This window comes from Ixodes scapularis, unplaced genomic scaffold, assembly GCF_016920785.2.
Source record: "Ixodes scapularis isolate PalLabHiFi unplaced genomic scaffold, ASM1692078v2 PGA_scaffold1__304_contigs__length_218370807, whole genome shotgun sequence".
Taxonomy (NCBI): domain Eukaryota; kingdom Metazoa; phylum Arthropoda; class Arachnida; order Ixodida; family Ixodidae; genus Ixodes; species Ixodes scapularis.
This window is the reverse complement of record NW_024609846.1, coordinates 56,332,581-56,353,986: the sequence shown is the minus strand read 5'-3', so window position 1 is coordinate 56,353,986 and position 21,406 is coordinate 56,332,581. Positions and strand designations below refer to the sequence as shown.

Below are 21,406 nucleotides of genomic sequence, written 5' to 3'. Positions count from 1 at the left end.
ATGCAGGGTACTTTGCGTCGGGCAGCCGCTTGCGCCACATAAAGCGCGAAACACATGTACGATGAAACCTTCCGATCCGACGTGCGGAGTGCCGGAATGACCTTGGGGGTTTTCGTAGCATCGGAGAGCGTTGAAAACCCTCGCCTCCAACCGTCGTAATGCGTGGTCAGACGTCGGATTCAACGGTTTCGTCATACATGTGTTTCGCGCTTAACACACGCATGCTCAATTACGGTACTGAATTTAGTTTCGATTTTGAAAGGCGACCGAAATTTGTTTTTTGGCGCATGCTTGGCACAGATTACCCATATTTTGGCAAAATATAGCAGGATGTAGCAGGGCTAGCCCCTTGGCGCAGTTTGACGCAATTGGTGCAGCAATCACATCACTGCATATGACATTTTGTATAACAACAGGGCAGAGCTGGTAACAGTTCCTCTTTCGCATTTGGCTGGCAAAGAAGAAATATCATCCCAGGAACAGGTGCAAATACACCTCCCTACTGGCAATAGACACCTTTCAGAAGTCCGCACGGATGCCTGTCCGGCATTGATTGATCACATTCTCCAAGCATGTATTGGAGACAAAGGCTGCGTCAGAGTTTAGCGAGGAATGCATCAGCGTTCAGCCTGAACTTTGCTCGGCTCGTACTAAAAACGAGCCCTGCGTCAGCATTCGGCGAGGACTCGGATCAGATCACACGTTTCCTGTCCAAGCAATGGCGACCGCCAATGTTGCTCGAGGAGCTTTTGAAAAGGGTTTATCAGCCAACCGAGAGCTGATAGTTCAGAGCCATGACAACTGTAGCATTCATATCTTGAGGCCCTGTCTTTGAGTGGTTGCACATTAATTTTCACCTAAGATCCCAATCAGCCAAAAACCGTGGCCACAGCTCTGCTGGACGGCGATTTCATTGAAACCTAGAACAAAAAGTATGTGGCTTATTTTTCAGATGCCTGGGCTCCTGCATGTGCCACTAGTTGCCTTCTGTCGGGTTCTAGCTGGGTACGCCCAATCAAGGCTCACGCAACACCGAAGTGTCACCCAAGGTAGGAAGCTCGCTGTGGACGTGCAGCAAGTGGAAGACCTCCCCGACAGTGGAGATAGCAGAGCACTAGTATCACAGTGCAAGACTGCAGCAACCCTCTGGACTCAGTACAAAACATAAAGATGCGTGAAGCAGCAGTGGTTTCACCCCAAAGTGGTGAAAGGCACAACAAGCGCACGCCAGAATGCAAAACGAACACGGCCTGTGGGAACAGTCCCTAAAAGAAGGAATTGCCAAGAGTGTAAAGGCACACAGAGAATGCACTCCTGCATCCTATTCGGCTCGTGTGCTTTCCTTGCCACGTTTCCTCCCGCACTGTCTCGGGCAAGATGAGATATTTGTTTCAAGCAAGTAGAGTACATACTCTTTGCTCAGAAGGTGAAAATACAACAAATAAAGCGCAACACCACTGAAGTCTTTCTTTTTCTTTTCTTTCTTTTTTTTTGTCCTTTTATACACACACGATCAGCACACTTATTTTATCAGAATTAGTTGGGGGGCTAGTTGGTTGAACATCTAGACGGTGGTTTAAAAGCGCAAAGGACTAAGAAGAGAAGAAGGGGACAGGACAGAGCGCTTACTTACAACTGTCAAATTTAATAGAGCATTTAGAGAAAGACAAGGTGGAAGTGAAAAAGAAGAAAAGAAAAATGAAATAAAATTAAAGTCACTGCTGCTATTAAGAACATATTTGGTTTTAGAAATCGAAACAAAAATATTTTGACTGCAGCTGAAGGCAAAGTACTTGTCACGTAAAAAAAAAAAAACTGTCTATACAGCAAAATGAAAAAATAATAAAAAAAAAATTGAATAGTAGGAAAAAAGAAAAAAACATTAGGCATAGCGACCGGCTAAAAAGTCTTGAGGTAAAACACCGCTAGAACTGAAGTTCTTTTTGTGTTTCAAGTCTTTAGGGCATACACCAAAGGAACTGAAGTTCTTTCTGTGTTAGGGTCACTGATGGGGCGCTTATACACTTGTCGCCACTGGTGAGGATGACTTGAGCCTCGTACAGCTCTCTAATGTTTTTGTCACGGAACCGCTTCAGAACTTTGGTGTTGGTGAATGTTGGTGAGCATTTGCAGTCTCTGACATGCACCGCAAGATGTCCCGATGGTGCTGATTTCAACGTTTGGGCATGTTCTCTTAATCTCGTATTGATACATCGCCCCGACTGACCTACATACACTTTGCCGCAAGTAAATGGTATTTGATATATCACTCCACTTTGACATTCCACATACTTGAGTCGATGTTTTACACTGCATTCTTGCTGTTGATGCTGTTGGCAATTGATCTTAGGGCAGAGCCTTTTTAGTTTGTCCGGAGCTGAAAGCACGACTTGGACTTGAAACTTCGCAGCTGTTCTCTTCAAGTTGTGGGACAAGCGGTGTATATATGGCAGAACTGTCGGTCGGTGTTGCTTGTGTTTTTCAGTGTCATGTTTTTTATTTGAGGTCATCAAGGATTCCGCGACTTCATATATTATCGAACTGGGATATCCCGACGCTTTCAGTCTTTGTACTTGAGCATCAAAGCTTTCCCCCGCTGAGTGTACGCAAGATTTTTTAAGAGCTGTATTCAGGCAATTTTTGGCAATTCCTCTTTTAATAATTTTGGAATGAGCCGAATCATACTGTAAAAGACCTTTCTTCGATCGAGGGGAATACATCCAGCAAGCGTGGTTGTCAGAGAAAACCAGTCTTAGATCTAAAAATTGGAGTCTGGAGTTCACTGGTGTCTCTTGGGTGAACTTGAGACCCTGGCCATTTTCTAAAAAGTTAGATTGGATGATGTTGAATAGTTGCGTCTCATTCTCACTTGGGCGATGTTGAAGAAGAACGAGGTAATCATCAACGTATCGAAAAATATGAGATACATGGCTGTTGAAAAGTGTACTGGCTACTGCCCGATCACATTGGGCCAAGTAAATATCACATAATATAGGCGCCACACAGGAACCTATACAGATACCTTTCTTTTGTAGGAAAGAATCACCTTCAAAAGTGACGACTGTAGCAGAAAGGTAGAACTTTAAAAGTTCTAAAAAGGACTCTACCGGAATGCCGCACTTGTTTTGAAAGGAAATAGTTCCATTGGCTTCAATACATTCGCTTACTGCTGCTAATAATTTGTTGTGTGGTACTGAGTAAAATAGATCCTCCACATCAAGTGAGAACCCAAAGCGCACTGTCATCGCATTTAGTTGCAGATACTTAATAAGTTCCTCCGAGTTTGCTATTAGGAATGGGTCATTCAGCTGGAGATTAGACAAATGGCTTAAGAGGAACCGTGACATTAGACCCTGCCAAGACCCTTTCTCAGTGACCACAACTCGAAAAGGGCATTCGTTCTTGTGAGTTTTTGCTGTGAAAAACATATCCAGACTGTCCTTTTTGGTAGCAGTAATCGTCTTCCTCAATTGCTCCAACTCAAGTCTGTGGCACATTTGAAGCGCCTTTGCCTTCACACTTTTGGTTTTGAAATCATGCAACTTGTTAAAGTTTTTTTCTATGGCCCGCCCTGCTTTTTCGAGGTAGAGTGACCTAGGAATGACAACGAAACCTCCTTCTTTATCAGAAACTAGAAGGGTTAGGTCATTCGTTTTGAAATAATTGACAATAGTGGGAATTCTCATATTCTTGTCATTAACTTGACCAGTCTGTAGCAGCACGTCAACAGAATCGTCCACACATCGAAGTCTATCAGCTTCTTGGGCCTTTGCCGCTATGTCGTGTATCTTAGACACCAGCTCTACGCCCTGCATTTTTGGTGGTGTGCAGAATTTTGGTCCTTTTTCGAGTATCTTGCCTATCTCCGCCGGTATTGTGGCATCCCCCAACAACGTTACGGATTCTCCCTTGCGTTGGTTATTTTGAGCACGGAGACTTTTTATATGCGGAATATATGAAGACCATAGGAATTCCGTTTCCTTACTTGCTCTGTCAAGGAAGGTTCTGTACCTTCGTCCTTGGCCGCCACCGGGGTCTCCACAACCCGCAAGAACCCAGAGGCAAGTTCTGAAGTATCGGACCTGCCTCCACATCTCGGAGCGGACAATCTTGCATATTCTTTTTGCATGATGTTGGGAAGGTCTTGCAAAGCCAAACAACCCAACCAAGTCCGGTGGAACCGCACCATGTCTGATGGCGGCTCTGTCCTGTCCCCTTCTTCTCTTCTTAGTCCTTTGCGCTTTTAAACCACCGTCTAGACACTTATTTTACAAGCTCACTTTGGCTTGCACGGTTGGCCAAACTTTTCTCTCCCCTCCTCCTCCACTCTCTCCCTCCCCTTCTTGGCGAAGACCCTAGGATTGAAAATTCTTCGTATCTGCGCTACTCGCGCCGACAGTCGGGAGCTCTTGTTCCGTATGTACGATCGCAAATTTTGAAACCCTGCTCTTTTGCAGGCACGATATCCGTCACAAAGGCAGCACGAGCATAGATACCACGGACACAAAGATAACGTCTATCTATAAACGTTCATTATCATGCCTCCTTTGTTCGGTGGATTAGTTCATGGATCTCGAGTGCATACATTGTACGCCTGTGGGAGAATAAATAAATAAATAAAAAAAAAAAAAAAACTAGAGCTGAGAACGACCGCTTGGTAAAACGCACAATGTTCAAAATACTATACCAACGTATCAGATGTCTTTTTGTCCAATGTCTTTTTAACACACGCAACAACGTACGCCCCTCAGTTGGCATGCAATGGAACCATATTGAATTGGCTATTTACAATAAGCGCACACACGAGAAAGGTAAACAATTTGCGAAGACGTACTCACCAAAGGACCAAGGCAAGCGGAGTCAGAAAGGTGGAAACAAGCTGCGCTCCCGACACAAGCAAGACTCGGCAAGCCGGCACCTGACTCTGACATTGGGTATCATACGATCAGCGACAGGACGCCTAGAACGTCTATTCGCCACTACATTGTGATGTGATGCAAACTGCTCAAACTCCCGGCTGCGCGGAACGGCGGCCTCAGTGCCCCACGGCTAGCGCACTCAACCACGGCCCCACTCCTCCACTCCTCAGTCCCGCGCTCAGGCCCAGCCGCTCAGCCGCTCGGGGGCTCGGGGCAACGGGCAATGCGGGCGAGTTGGGCGAGTTGTTCCCTAGCTTTCGTCTCTCTCCCTATGATTGTACCTACCATTGATAAACGCTCCAGATAAACAACGCCTTGTTTAACAACAGTAATGAGCTTGTTTATGAGAAAGTTTTATAATATACAAAATATAAATACAATACACAAAAAGGACGATAGAGGGCAGGGTCGACAGGATTATATCGAGCAAGCTCGAGCAGTAGGGAAATTTCTGCTAGGGACAGGTTTTCGTTTTCCCTGTGGGTATCATCCGCTCAAAATCCTTGACCAATTCCTATAGTTTCGGAATAAAAACATTTTGCTAATCGGCATTTGTCACGTTGTTGTAGGCTTTCGAATTATCAACAAAATATGTTAGCGTTTCGGCGTGGCTGTAAAGACGGGTTCGATATGTCGTTTTGTAATGTGCAGTCAACGATAGTCCAGGGCATGTACAGCGGGTCATTCCACGTCAAACGTCCCAGACGTTGCGCTCGACTAGGGTAGCGCAATCCTTTGATCCGCGTGTTTCGCCGACAACATGGTCGACTGAGAAACTCGGCGCGAGTCACGTGGTATTCAGGGTTCCATAGAGATCGACTCAGCACTGCTGATTAAAAAATAAACGCCAAGTTCACACTTTTCGAAACGAGTCCGTCGTGAAGTTGGTAACGCACTAAACACTTTATCGAAGTTTTTAATAATATTGGATGCGTGTGAAACTTTTGAGAATGCAATTTCCAAGGTAATGGCGTTTGAGGCAGACGATTGTTTTAAAAAGACACTGACACCCCCCAATTTTTTTTTTTTTTTTCATTTTTTGCCAGGCGTTTTATTATGGTGTCGGAGGACTACCCAATTAATATTTTGCAACAAAGTAGCGTATTTTTTTAATAAAGCCAAAAGACGCAACTGCTCTAAACCGAAACCGAAACCCGACGGAGGTCGGAGAAGTGGAGAGAAGAGAGTGAGTGGCGGAAGTCACGTGACTACACCCGACCGAGTTTTTTTTTTTTTTTTTTCTTTCCATTCCGTAGCAGACGACATGCGGCGTATGGGAACTGTTCGCCGTGCGATTCTTTTGCAGTTATGTATGTTCCGCTCGTTGTTCTGTACTCCAAGATGAGTTGTTTTGTACATTGAGGAGTTGGAGATGAGTAGTAAGTGCCCGTGGTGAATTTCCATGATCGGCTCCGAAAAGAATACACCCAAGATGTTGCGTGAAGAGCTGGCTCACATGTCCTGCGTCCGAAAAAAAGTGGCATTGTGCGACAGAGTCTCCGAAAGATCAACGGGATCGGGACCAATGGCTGGCAGCAATTCCTGTAGACCATTTACGGGCACCTCGGAAAGCGGATGCTCCTTGCATTTTGTGGAAAGTGATTACATTGAGTTCGCAGGTGTCAAAAAGGAAATCCCATACCATTTAATTCAGCGACGTGTCGTCCACAACATTTGTTTCTTATATTTTTTTTTTGTTAGTTTCTTCAGTGATAATTGCAAAGAAAAAGAAAAAGAAATGTAAACATCAGAAAATGTCTGAAAAAAAAAAAAAGGTTTCACGGGGGATCAAACCCGGTCCTACCGCGTGCGAAGCGGACGTCTTTCCCACTGAGCTACTGGATGATGAAAATAAATCCTGGAGAAGGGGAACAAGAGGGACAAAGGACAAACACAAAACTCCAAACACAGCTAGGTGACTGGTGCGCGACCGAAAAAATCTGTCTGGTCCGGATATCGAACCCGGGACCTCTCTATTACAGGTGGAGCGCTCTACCAACTGAGCTAACCAGGGGTTAGACGTCAATAGAGCAAACGGGTTTTATCAGCCGCCACCAGTCTAACACCAACAAGGGTGAAACTTGCAATTTAAGGTTATGATTATAATGCAATTAAATGCAAAGGTGCAAGCGAGCTGGACAGTAATGATGAAAATAAACCCTGGAGAAGGGGAACAAGAGGGACAAAGGACAAACACAACACTCCAAACACAGCTAGGTGACTGGTGCGCGACCGAAAAAATCCGTCTGGTCCGGGTATCGAACCCGGGACCTCTCCATTACAGGTGGAGCGCTCTACCAACTGAGCAAACCAGGGGTTAGACGTCAGTAGAGCAAACGGGTTTTATCAGCCGCCACCAGTCTAACACCAACAAGGGTGAAGCTTGCAATTTAAGGTTATGATTATAATGCAATTAAACGCAAAGGTGCAAGCGAGCTGGACAGTAATGATGAAAATAAACCCTGGAGAAGGGGAACAAGAGGGACAAAGGACAAACACAACACTCCAAACACAGCTAGGTGACTGGTGCGCGACCGAAAAAATCCGTCTGGTCCGGGTATCGAACCCGGGACCTCTCCATTACAGGTGGAGCGCTCTACCAACTGAGCTAACCAGGGGTTAGACGTCAGTAGAGCAAACGGGTTTTATCAGCCGCCACCAGTCTAACACCAACAAAGGCGAAGCTTGCAATTTAAGGTTATGATTATAATGCAATTAAATGCAAAGGTGCAAGCGAGCTGGACAGTAATGATGAAAATAAACCCTGGAGAAGGGGAACAAGAGGGACAAAGGACAAACACAACACTCCAAACACAGCTAGGTGACTGGAGCGCGACCGAAAAAATCCGTCTAGTCCGGGTATCGAACCCGGGACCTCTCCATTACAGGTGGAGGGCTCTACCAACTGAGCAAACCTGGGGTTAGACGTCAGTAGAGCTAACGGGTTTTATCAGCCGCCACCAGTCTAACACGAACAAGGGTGAAGCTTGCAATTTAAGGTTATGATTATAATGCAATTAAATACAAAGGTGCAAGCGAGCTGGACAGTAGTGATGAAAATAAACCCTGGAGAAGGGGAACAAGAGGGACAAAGGACAAACACAACACTCCAAACACAGCTAGGTGACTGGTGCGCGACCGAAAAAATCCGTCTGGTCCGGGTATCGAACCCGGGACCTCTCCATTACAGGTGGAGCGCTCTACCAACTGAGCTAACCAGGGGTTAGACGTCAGTAGAGCAAACGGGTTTTATCAGCCGCCACCAGTCTAACACCAACAAGGGTGAAGCTTGCAATTTAAGGTTATGATTATAATGCAAAAAAAATGCAAAGGTGCAAGCGAGCTGGACAGTAATGATGAAAATAAACCCTGGAGAAGGGGAACAAGAGGGACAAAGGACAAACACAACACTCCAAACACAGCTAGGTGACTGGTGCGCGACCGAAAAAATCCGTCTAGTCCGGGTATCGAACCCGGGACCTCTCCATTACAGGTGGAGGGCTCTACCAACTGAGCAAACCAGGGGTTAGACGTCAGTAGAGCAAACGGGTTTTATCAGCCGCCACCAGTCTAACACCAACAAGGGTGAAGCTTGCAATTTAAGGTTATGATTATAATGCAAAAAAAATGCAAAGGTGCAAGCGAGCTGGACAGTAATGATGAAAATAAACCCTGGAGAAGGGGAACAAGAGGGACAAAGGACAAACACAACACTCCAAACACAGCTAGGTGACTGGTGCGCGACCGAAAAAATCCGTCTGGTCCGGGTATCGAACCCGGGACCTTTCTTTTATAGGTGGAGCGCTCTACCAACTGAGCCAACCAGGGGTTAGACGTCAGTAGAGCAAACGGCATCTCGATATTGAGGGATCTCTTTCCTTAGTAATAATTCAGCCGATAAACTGTAAGTTGGAAAGTTGTTGCCGATTTTCCTCTAGCAAAAGCACTCCCGGGTCGAAGTCGGGAAGCACCACGCATTGGCGACATTCGCACCTAGTAAAGAAATCGTACGCGTGCATATTCAACTCGAATTATACACGTCGTGCTTGACGTTTGCGCGAGCGATGTCTTCAGCCACGAGAAGGGAGCGACGGCTCGGCGACGTTTTCGTGCAAATTGGCTTGGTGGTCGGGCGTGTCGTACGGCATGAATACCAATTCTTTTGATCAGTCCCGAATTTCTCTTTTAAAGGCAGACAAAATTCGCCGGTACCGCGAACGACAGTTCTGAAATAGAGGTCCCACGCCCGCCGTCCGCTACCATCGCCGTCCCCGCGAGTCGAAGCGACGGACGCACAGGATGCTTCCGGTTGTGTGGAACTTCTTTTTCAATCAACGTATTTGCAGCTTTTTAGAAGCCACAAAAAATGGGTTTTATATTTTTTTTCTATTTTTAATATTGAATGTGTGCTTTCAGTGACCCACGACTTTGATTAAATTTGGTGGTCGCATCGATACCTTAGAAAACGGCCCGTGACCGCGGAAAAGAGAGTGAGCGAGACTCGAACCGGCCAGTTCTTGATCGGCGGTTTTCGGGCGGAAAGAAACCGAATTTCGAGCCGCAAATCCTGTTCTGGGTAGTTGAGCTCTCATATGTCACGTACAACTAAAAACCTCGGCGAGCATAAATACCCTGTCAGTGTGATGGAGTTTATGGATTGGCTGGAGCGGGTCACGTGAATAGTGTGACGTCGCCGCGTCGTCTGCTGCACAAGGCCGCTCAAGAAATAAAAAAAGAAAAAAAAGTTACGTTATTACATGGCACACAACTTAGCGCAAATTATTGTAAACTGTTCCTTTATTATGTCAAAAGCTGTTGTGGTGCCGTACATCGCCAAAATAATCAAAAACAGCGATTTTCTAACGTTCCCCATGCATTTGTGACCGGGGTTGGAACCATATAGAGTTATTATAATGTACGCTAGATGTTCAACTGGCGCTAGTGTCTATGCGACTTCTGTGACGCAAATTGAAGCAGACAGCAACCAGTCTACTTTTGCGGTGCTCGATCCTTTGCATTCCTATGGGAAAACGCGCGTGCATCTTGTCTATTCGCCGGAAAATAACACGGAACACTTTGGTTATTTGGGTCGTACCGAATTTCAGTCCCAAACGCGTGTTCCGCAGCAGGTGTGTAAAAACAAGCGACGATTCAAAGCAAAATTACAATAGAAACGAACATAGAGTGTGTTCAAGGCTCGCCAGCATTCCGGTGACGCATGTATATTGATAATATACCAGTCCTGTCACCATATGAAAATGATCCCGTCGTGCATGAGCGCGAAAAAACCTTCAAAACGTAGAGAATAAAGTCCGTGGGCTATGAAAGGTGTCTCTTCGTATTGTTTTCTCTGCCGGGCAGCTTTTATCGTGCACTTGTTCTCAAAGCTATCGAGCGTGCGGGTGATATTTTGAACGGAGAACAAGCAGCTTCGCTCAGGGCAGAAAGAATAAAGCGATACTTGCTTATTTAAAATTGGAATAGATTACGTGGCCTTCAATTTATGTTGATCGTACATGCACTGCGAGTTACTGATCCAGTGTAACTGCGTAGTTCTTGCCGCCGCTCTTGATTTTCCAGATGTCCTACGTTCGCCTAACCCCCATGCTGGAAATCGCCGACGCCGCGTTCGCGCTAACAATGTCCGACAGTGCACATAAATACACGCACGAAGCCGTTTTAGTACCATTTTTAATGCGACGAATTCGAAAGAAAAACGCCGTAACTGACCAATTATTTTGTCGGCCTGACTGAGAAATGTTCCAAGCTACCTAGTACGTACGAATTATTTGGGATATTTGCTCTTATGATCGAGCGCAGGGAGAAAATGCACTCACTTTTCCGATAGAAATGCATTACCGGAAGTCCATTTTCGACTGGTTGCTGTCTGCTTCAATTTGCGTCAGCACACTAGCGCCACTTGAACCTCTAGCGTACATTATAATAACTCTATGGTTGGAACCCCCAGGCGTAACGTTGCCCCAGGCGTTCGCCACTAGTCGCCGAGAGATGGCGTTCTAGATTGCGCTACTCCTAATATACGGCTCTACGCTACTCTAGAGTTCCTGTATATAGCTGTATATGCTCCCACTTCAGGCATAGAGATCATACATACTAACTCTGGAGGAAAAGGTCCGCCATTTTCCCATGCATTCTGGCTGGCGCAAGCGGCGGAGTATGCAGGCAGACCCTCGGGGTGCCACATGGTTACCAACTGCCTTCGATTTCACAAATATATCATCAGGGCAGTGTCATGAACTTCAACAATCCACGAACTTACCGGTGGAAAGATATTCGCGTTCCTTTCGAAGCTTTCTTTTTGCATAGCACGCAGATGTACGGCCTCCCGTCAACACTAAACAAAACCAGATAACCGGCTTCGATTATCTGGTTGAGTTTCGTATTTCCGGGCGCGGCCACCCGCGCCCGGAAATACGAAACCACGTAACTACCAGATTTTCGAGATTTCGACTGAAGGGAAGTTAATGCAGCGTAATGAGTATGCTGCTTTTTATAAACCTTAGAATAGCTCAGAATTTAGTTTCCAACGTTAAACTATCACTGTTTATATTGCTGAGAGTTTTCAGTCTTCGCGATTTCCATTGTGACTGTCGTCCTTCAGCTGGCAACATTGGTTTCTTTCTCTCGTGTTCTGTCGCTCTCTTTCGCGATCTTTCACTCGGGACCCAGGATGTCGGCGCGCGGGATTTGCCACTCCTCCTCACCCACATTTACCCCCCTGCCCTTCGGGGGAGCATATACAGGAACTCTACGCCAGACTTGTACGCAATCCGTTACAAGTAACGAAATTACTTGTAATCCCTCACATTTATCAGTATTTTTGTAACGGAATAATTACATATTTTCTAGAGTAATTTTAAAGTAATTCCCTTACATTTTTTACGTAACGGATTCCTTGTAATCCGTTACATTTTTTTGTCAGAACCAACCCCCCCCCCCCCGCCCCCATTCTAAATAAAGGTTTTTTTTTTTTTCATTTTTGTAAAGTCGAGCGCAGTGACACTGTCACACGAATCGACCAGCGCAAAGGGAGGCTTGGCACACTTTAGTTCCGCAAAGCCTTTTTTTGCAACACCAAGTCCCTGAATCTATCATTTTTTTAGACCCTAACATCAATGTCAAAAAATCAAAATGAACAATTCACGAAAAAAAAAGAAGGGCGGGGGGCAAGTTATATCCGATTTTTTTTAGTCCCTTTGTTTTTTCTTTGCGATCGAAGACGGGGAGAGGTGGACGCCAAGTGATTGTGCGCCTCTTCGAGAAGCTCGAGGCGGTAAGTGCACTGAAAAGAATTAAAGGGAAGCTACGGAGCTTCTTGGAAAAAATGAGTTAGAAGTGAATTCTAGTGTATTTTTACCCCGTGAACCCGAATACCCAAACCATTTGCTGCGTAAGTATTGTTAAACGCGAAAAAAACGCGAAAGACAGTCGCTGTCCGTGACGTCATTGACGGCTCTTTTGGCTGCCCAAGGCTAGGGGGGCGGGGCTTCAGTCCTATTTTGAAATTGCTCGTATGGCTCTCCGGCGCGTCGCATTGAAATACAATTTTGATATCTGTTAATCTAAAGGCCAAATGAACGCAATTCAAGCGTTTTTTCGCAAATGTAGAAGTGCCCCATCTTCCCTTTAACAACGTTCTTCTACGACCATTCTCATAAGTTCACAACAGGAGACAACGCTCCGTCTGCCCTACCCTTTTTGTGAGTCAGCTTTTTACGAGCACTTAGAAAATGGTAACAGTCTTCCTTTCTTCTTCCTGTTTTGCCCCAGCAGGACGCATCTTATCTCAAGCAGATATTTTTACAAATAGAACATAATGGTGGCTGACGTAGACTTGATATTCTGGGCTTGAGGAGAGAGTGAAATTCGTGAGTGGGGCCATAGCGCGCCTTACTTAGTACTCTACACTTTGCTGCCCGTGGCATCAGTGGGCGTCTATCTGGAGAACACCGAATTTCAAATTTGGGTGTTTTACGTGCCAAACCTACGAGGGCATCTGGCACGCCCCAGCGGAGGACTGAGGATTAATTTGGACCACCTGGGGATCTTTTGACGCGCAACCGAAAGCTCGGTTACACGGCGCCTTCTCCGCAATAAGCCTCCGTCAGATTGCGGGCACCTCGGTCGGGATTCGAACCCGCCACCTGGGGATCCGTAGGCCGGCGCTCTCGCCTCGGAGCCACCGAGGCGGCTTGGAGAACACCGGAGTAAACCGCAGTCGGTTCGTGCTCCGTGCGTTTTTGAACGGCACCAAGAAAAGTACACACGGCAAACGTGCGTTTACATTTCCCTGTTTTAACCGACGTTCTAATTAATTGTTGTAATGAGTGCCCTTCTTTTTTTTTTTATTTCTTATATGTATATACTGGAATCTTTTTGTTATTCACCAACGTCTCAAGTGAGGCTCGAACTGTTCAGAACCAAAGGAAGAAGAATATCGAGCCAAACCTTATTTATTATTTAATTATAACCTTACTGTTACAACTATGTTTTGCTATTGATGACTTCTACAGCTTCGCGATTTAGAGAATGGAGAATTTTAGTAGATCGGTCCGATGACTCCAATAACAATATCCGATACTTCGCCGCCATCTTTGCGTATGCATCATATCGTTATCGGCTACCGTTATCGCGGGTATCGGAGGTATCGGAAGAATCTACTAAATCTCTCGAATAGCAGGCAACGGCTGCAACGACGAAGCTTTGCTCTACATTCGAGGTAAATAGTACTTCCCTTGCTTCACTGAAAAGTTCAATGCAGAGCCTGAAGCATTCGTGAGGAACAATATGGCACTCCCATCCAGTGCCTCAGCTCAAATGGTGTTCAGCATAGCAGTCGACATATTGAGTAAGAGATAATGCAAAATGTCTGACAAGACATTCGAGAGCCAGCTGTTGCTCAAAATACTCAAGGTCATTAAATGGAACAGGTTGCAACAATAAGAACTTGAATAACCCTCTTCCCTTTGTTTCTTACTTCAGGACAATAATGTTAAAAGTAACGCCACAAAAGTAACGGATTACTTTTTGGGGTAACGGTCAGTTACTTTCATGGGAGGGTAATTGTAATTGTAATAAATTACAATTTAGCCTCGAGTAATTGTAAATGTAATTCCTTACTATTTTTCAGTAACGTGTACAAGTCTGCTCTACGCTACTCCAGTGGGTGTGGCGACGAAGGCGCCGGCTAGGAGAAAAGTAAATGAAAGGGAGGAGAGCGCCGAAGGAGCGAGAGAGAAAGAAGGGAGCAGAGAGGAGACGACCGCCATTTTTTCGCAACGCTGTCGGAGACTGGTCGGAGAAGAGGACTGCTGAGGCTACGCGTCGTATGCTAAGGGCCGACTTCTTTTTCGCCTGAATAAAAGTTTGTGGCCATACGCCGAAAAATCTTCATTTATTAGCCTCTTAACCCACCGAGGAATAACAGTGTGTCATTTTCTTGCCATAGACAGCGATATAAAAGGAAATAATCGAGATTTAGATGCCAATCCCACGCATTAGCCCGATCTGTCCTCCAGAACCGAGCTAATGGCGAACACAACGCCGCCATTTCTCCCGCAGCGGCCACTCGAGGAACTGCACGCCACTTCTATTTCGGCTTTAGTCGGCCATTTTGGCGCCGATACAGGCGCCATTGAACTTTTCAGAAAATCACTTATAACTTTTGATTAAGATATTGGATCGGGCTGAAACTTTGGCATCTGGTTGTGACCTCTACCTCTACCTTTGGGCGGAGAATGAGCATTCGGCGACGTCTAGTCTAATTTTGCGGTCAAAAAGACCGTGTAAATTTTCTTTTGTGACACCCTGTACTACCGAAGTTAAAATGCACCTAGGTCGGGACGCGCTACCTGAAAGCACCGCTGAGGCATGGTTGTATAAAAACAATATTAATTGTTCCGCAAAACCTTGCAAACTAAAGATGTTAAAAACATCACGCGCCTTTCATTTTGTACTAAACTCCAATAAATTTCATACAAAAAGAGTCTTTTCCGTTTGTTTTTAGGCAAAAACATGCTTTCTAAAAGCTCAAGGTGACCGCAGTGCAGACAAATGATAAAGAGTGGCACTGTTGTCGCATTTAGCTTGGTCTTAGTGGACGCCAGCGGCCCAGGTTTCGACGGTGAGTTTCCCAACTGAGTGTTTTAGTAACGTTGGCAGCCACTATCGTCCATCCATGGCAGACAGACAGCGTTGTGGCAGTTGTGGTGGCAGGCTGCCATCAAAATAGCGTGGGTGATATTTTGTGCTTGATTGATTTTGTTTGAGGAAACATGTTTTTGAAACCCGGCGTGAACGGCATAGCCCGATCTTTGAGGACCCGGTAAAAGTTTCACGAATTCACAGCGCCTGCGAAAAGCATCACAGCACGCATCGAAAGTCGCATCGAAAGCAGACGCCGGTACGGAGTCTGCTTTCCATGTGAGCTGCGCTGGTTTCCTCCGGTGCTGCGCTTTCGTAAAACTTTCGCCGGGTCCTCAAAGATGAGGCTACGTTCACGCCGGGTTTCAAGAGTCTGCTTCGTCGAACAACTTCAATCAAGCACGAAATATCACCCACGGTACAGCGTAGATCCACGGCTATTTTATGGCAGCCAGCCGCCTTTGCCCTGTCCGCCATATTACTATGATGGCTAGAAATGATATAACTCTACCAAAAAGATGGCCGACGGTGGCCGCATTCCCGTCCATAGGCGTAGCTGGTCAAACGCGATCCAGCAAATAGAAAGAGATCAGTGGGCGTGTCACATATTTAGAGCTCACGACCACCGCTAGGGGCTGTTTCGAGGCCTGTGGTTGGCCCTGAGATGCTCGCCTATTCAAACCATTGTATGGCCAAACTCTCCCAATAGACCCTTTTCAAAAGTCAGAGTCCTCTTGTGGCAGTCCGAAAAGCTCCAATATTGCCGCTCTAATGGCGGTGATAGGAGATCATGCGCGGCTAAATCAAGCACCCTCGGTTTCGTGCATCGAAGGTGACGTGAAACGACCAACATCTTTTCCTTTTTCTGCTCTATGCTTTCGAAGACGTTCGATTTTTCTGGTGTGGAGAAACAATGTAGTTCCGCCATTAGAGCGTCGGGTCTGGCTCTGCACAAGGTGGGTAATAATTGATTGGGGGTTGTGGGGATATTTATACAGCGTGTAGTTGGTCTGCCATTTAAAGTTGCAACGAGTCACACGCTGTAGATGAGCAATTTAGCCAGTGCAGTACAACTGCTAGCCTGGGGTCTTTAACGTGCACCACGCAGTAGTGATACACGACCGCACGCCGGTACGATGCTCTTCCAGATCGAAACGGGCAGGGGTGGGGCTCGAACCCAGGATCCCTGGGTTCTGCAGCGCGAGCTTTCGCTTCACGCGCGTCGAGCTGGGTGTGCGCTTCAGCCCACTCGGCCACCGATCCCCCCTTACAAGGTGGGTAGACTGACTTTCGCAAAGGGTCTATTCCGCTCCGCTATTCGCCGAGATGCGATCACGTGAGGAGCCGGATCAAGTGCCGTCCAGGAAAGTAGATGTTGCACGCGCCCCGCCGTACGTACCCCTGCTTTCTTCTTCTAAGCGTTGTGAAAGATGGTGGGGGGGGGGGGGGGGGGGGGGGGGGAGGAGAGGGCCAATAGTGGTTGCGCACCGGGCGCTTGGTCACTGGCTCTCGGGGGGAAAGGGGTGTGGGGAGAAAGGTTGGGGGTGGAGGGGGGAGATAGAAATAGATTTGTAGAAGGGGAGGGGGGGGCGGGCATGTCGGAGTACGCGCGAGGGGGATTAATTTAGTTGCATCGAATACCGGGTGGCCGGGGATGGGGGGGCGGGGGGAGTTGGGGGTCCAGCGCTGGAGGCTGGCACGGCGCGGTGTCCGGCGATCAAGCAATCGTCCGGGGCGACCACGTCGTGTGGTGGGAGGTCCCACTCTAGTCCATCCGCGCCGGAGTCCGGGTGCGTTCGTCGAGCACGCGGCAGGTGCGCGCCAAAGCGAGCGTCCAGGGCACGACTGAGCACAGCCGTCAGGGCCCCGCTCCGCAGTCGGCGGGCGCCCAGAGGAAGTTCAGAGGGACCACAGGAGCCCGGTTTCTTCCAGAAAGGTCAGTAGGGCCCTGAGCGCGCGGTCTTTGCCGCGCCGGTCGCCCCTGGGTCTCAGTATTTGTTCTGTGGTGTTGCAGGGCAGCCCCAGTGCGGCGAGGGATGTTGTCATGGCCGCCCGGACGTCAGCGTGTGCCGGGCAGGTCAGGAGGAGGTGGTCGAGATCCGACCATTCTCCGCAGGTCGGGCATTCCGGGTCGGCCTCGTTGCGCAGGAGATGCATCCGTGCCGGCGTCAGGGCGCACCCCGTCCGGATCCTGTGGACGACTGCGGCGGCTGGACGGCCCGTGCCCCGAGGGGGCTTCGCCGGTCGGTCCCCGGCCGCGTACCGCTCGTCCGGGTGGTTTGCGGCGGCCTCCCGTGCGATAAGAAGCTTGGCGTCGGCGAAGGGGCCCACGTCCGACGTCCGGAACTCGGCGGCGTCATGGACCCGCTCCGCCAGGGCGTCCGCGCGCTCGTTGCCAGGAATCCCGCAGTGGCTCGGGACCCACTGGAACGCCAAGCGGTGGCCGAGGCCGCCGAGAAGCAGAGCCTCACCAGCGATCTCCCGAGCGAGGGGGCATGCCCCCTCGAGCCCGTACAGCTGAGACAGGGCCGCCTGGGAGTCGGAGAGCAGCAGCCAGCTGTCCGGGCGTCGGCTCTTGTAGTGGATCAGGCGCAGCGCCAGAAGGATCGCCGCCAGCTCCGTGGTGGTGCTGGTGGCGTGGAAGGCGAACCGTTCGCCCACGCCCAGGTCTGCCCTCTCCACAAAGACAGCCGCCGTCGACGAGCCGTCGCTGGGCCGCACGGAGCCGTCGGTGTACACCCTTGCCCAGCCGGGGTGGTGCCGCTCGATGTGGTCCTCCGTCAGCTGTTTGGCCACGACGTCGGCCGTCCTCCGTCGAGGGCCCATCCCGTCGACTCGGAGGTGGACAGTCAGTGGATGGGGGTCGGAGTGCAATGGTGGGAGGGGAGTGATCGCCGGAGCAGGGCCTGCGACGTCCCCCAAAACGCACAGAAGCTGCCCCAAGCGCGACTCGGGCCTCTCCGCGATGCGTGCCAGCAGCGGTGCCGCGGACTCGCAGGTGGAAATGCGGATGAGGTGCCCAAGTGCGCGCTTTTGGAGATGGTTGCTGACGGTGTTGGCTCCAGCTTCCGTGTACGTCGGGATGGACGCCGCCGACCTGGATATGCCGAGGCAGATCCTAAGTGCGATCCGGTGGACTGTCTCGAGGTTTGCTGCCTGTGAGGTGTTGAGGCTGAGCAGCGGCAGCGCGTAGAGCGCCACCGACAGCACCAGTCCTTGATGTAGTTGGAGCATCATGTTCTGGGATGCCCCCCAAGTGCTGCCGGCGAGCGACCGCAGGGTGTTCATGCGGCGCCGCATTTTTTTGGACTACGCTCGCCACCGCCGCCCCCCACGTCAGCCTCCTGTTCAGGACAAGGCCCAGGTATGTGACCTTCTGCTCGTGGATGATCGGTTGCCCCTCGATGAGCAGTGTCGGTCGGAATGAGGCCGGACGCGGGGCGTAGATGAGCGCCCGAGTTTTTCCGCCCGACACAGTGAGTCCGAGCTGCCTGAGATGATAGATGACGTTGTCCAGCGCCCTTTGAAGCTCGGCCACAGCCCTCCATCTTTCTCGGCCGCCCTGTCCGGTCACCCACAACGCGACGTCGTCCGCGTAGACAGCGACGTTGACGGGGTATCGCGCCGTGCCCCCCGCACGGGCTGCCGCCGGGACAGATGACATCCCGGCCGAGAAGAGGAGTGGGCTGATCACGCTGCCCTGCGGGACTCCGCGCGTGAGGTGCCGCGGTGAGCTCTTGTCCTTGCCCACCTTGACGGTCACCGTGCGGCCGCCGAGGAACGCCTGGACGAATCCCAGCGGCCGCCCGGTGACCCCGAGCCCCCGCAGGGCGTCGATGATCGGAGCGTGTGGCAGCGCATCAAAGGCCTGGCGTATGTCGAGTAGGACCAGTGCCGCGGAGTGTCCTCTCGCCTTGGCCTCTTCGAGCGAGCTGACGAGGTCCCCGATGGAGTCCGCCGTGCAGCGCTTGGTCCGGAACCCCGAGAAGCATTCAGGCAAGGCCCCTGCCGCCTCGAGGTGGTAGTTGAGGCGGCGCAGGACCATTCTCTCCATTGTCTTTCCGAGGCATGACGTCAGAGAGATGGGCCTGTATGAGCTTGGGTTGTTGGGGTCCTTGCCTTGCTTGGGGATGGGGACTGCCACAGCCTCCCTCCACTCGCTGGGGAGCCTGGCCGTTCGCCAGATGTTGTTGAAGAAGGCCAGGAGCTGTGGCAGGGTCCCCTCGTCCAGGTTCCGGAGGGCTTGGGCGGTGATCCCATCGGGGCCTGGTGCTGTGCGTCGGCGCGGGGCGGACTGCAGCGCGTGCCGCAGCTCGTGCAGTTTGAAGTCCGCGTCGGGGGCCTGCATGGCGGGGGCCGTCGGGGCCTCAAACATCCACCACATGGGAGGGGGCGTGCCCGGGGGAGGGGGGGGTGGGGGCCGTGAAGAGCGAGTCCGCCAGGAAATTCGCCATCTCGGTCGGGGACAGATGTAGGTGTGCTGCCAAGCAGAGCACGGGGCTGCGCGGGACCGGGAGGCCGCCCAACGTCCGCACCATTTTCCACGCACGTTTTCCCCCTCCTGGGGCCCCGAAGGAGGCGCACAGGAGACGCCACTGTCTCCTGGCTAGTCGTCGCCCATGGCGCCTGAAGTCCGCGTCGAGACGCTTGTACGCTAGGATGTCTTCAGGGTGGCTGGTTCGCCATGAGCGGCGCTGGGCCTGCCTTCTGCGGGCGCGGAGTTTGAGCCACAGGAGGTCGGGGTTGGGGCGGGTGCTGGGCACCTGGACGGTGCTCGCCGCGCGCCTCGAACGCGGGGCGCCACTATTCGCCGAATGCAGTCACGTGAGGAGCCGGATCAACATGCTGTGCAGGAAAGACGGCGCTACGGGGATGAGCGCGCAACTCTGGAACTCTACGCTACTCTGCTCTCTAGCGTAGAGTGCTCTACTCTAGACCACCTTCGATTTCTAAAAAAAAGAAAAAACTCATGGTTTTTTGCCGCATTGTCCGTAGCCATGCCTTAAAATATTTTTGACGCAAAAATATTTTTGATGGCGTGAGCGCGGTTTTAACTCTTAAAAATAGCGTGAAACTAGGTATCACTCCATAATTTATAAAAAGAAATCAGCTTTTTTATGAAACAGTCAACAATAATTTTTCCTAAACCTGCACGGCTTTTGACTTGCAATGTGGTTGGGCTTGTGCAGTTTTGTTTCATTTAAATATATATAAAAAAACACATTTTTTTCTGAAAATATTGACATTTTTGTTATTTTATTTAAAAAAAATATCTAATTTCTTCGGGGACTTAATAGAACTTCTTATCAGCTTCCCTGCAGGTATATAATCTATAAAAAATGTTTAAACCGCTCAAATAAATATCTCGCAGTAAAAACAAAATCCTGAACTTGCCAAAAATTGTGTTTTGACGCATAAACATCTGTTTATTTCACACTGAGGTGGTCCAAGTAAAAATGCAAAATATGGTGGGGTTAGAAGAACAATTGATTGTTTTTTTATTCTGAAAGTTTAATCAAAGTAATTTTTGTTTTAAGCGAGAAAACGATTTTTGAAATTTAACTCTCACACCACAACCTGGCGTCGTTTCTTAACGCCTCTTCGCCGCACAGCACGCCACCGGCGACGGTAGCTGACACGATTAGGTTCAAAGAAAGAACGAAGTTTACTGCCGCTTCCCCTTGTCCAGTGGCGTACCAACCTGTTTTTGAGGGGGGGGGGGGGCAAACTATAGACCCCCCCCTCGCTCAGGGCCGGGGCGGTGCCCTTGGTATCCCTTGGGCGCCGCCGGCCAGTGTTTGCCCTGCCCAGTGGTGGCTGTTTCAGAGGGGGGGGGGGTCAAAACAGATGCCATGCCCCCCCCCCCTCTGAGAACTGGGGGGGGGGCAAGCTCCCCCCCCAGGTTGGTACGCCCATGCCCTTGTCCGTCTTTTCAGCAGCAAGGGAAGAAACGGCGGGCATCGTGTTGATAATCGGAGGTGCCGCCAGTGCGTAGCCATAGCAGGCACGTTGTGCCCTTTGCATCCGAGGGCAACTCCTCACGCTCCGAAACGCGATGCCTAATCGACGGGCGGCATCAGCTGACGTAGACTTCTCAATACGTCAGGCGACGTAGACATCTCCATAAATATATCTTACTTCACCATGAGAAGTAAGATATATTTATGGAAAGGTGGAGTAGTTTTACCTAAAAACCACACGGTATTTGGAATTGCTATGTGATAAACATCATAAACATTGGCTTGAAGTAATTAAAAAATAATGAATATGTAAGAATTTTAACATTTTTTATAGTTTTGTTACAAACTATTTCGTTGCTGCAG

General features: G+C 49.4%; 2 protein-coding genes across 2 annotated transcripts in view; both read right to left on the bottom strand.

Moving 5' to 3' along the window:
- LOC115325873 (ATP-dependent RNA helicase DEAH12, chloroplastic) overlaps positions 1 to 5,146 on the bottom strand; it is a 48,492-nt gene extending 43,346 nt beyond the window's left edge. The window contains exon 1 of the mRNA XM_029986570.4: positions 4,839 to 5,146. The gene's annotated coding sequence lies outside the window, so the exon portion shown is untranslated. The remainder of the gene's footprint in view (positions 1 to 4,838) is intronic.
- Positions 5,147 to 16,980: 11,834 nt separating this feature from the next.
- Positions 16,981 to 18,320, bottom strand: LOC115310683. Its single transcript, XM_040206951.3, has one exon. It carries the CDS (start codon positions 18,318 to 18,320, stop codon positions 16,983 to 16,985), a length of 1,338 nt encoding a protein of 445 aa, XP_040062885.1. The 3' UTR covers positions 16,981 to 16,982.
- Between the last annotated feature and the right edge of the window lie 3,086 nt (positions 18,321 to 21,406).

Bases quoted from the DNA above. Each gene is read 5' to 3' on its own strand.
- LOC115310683 (XM_040206951.3), bottom strand. From the start codon at position 18,320: ATGATGCTCCAACTACATCAAGGACTGGTGCTGTCGGTGGCGCTCTAC.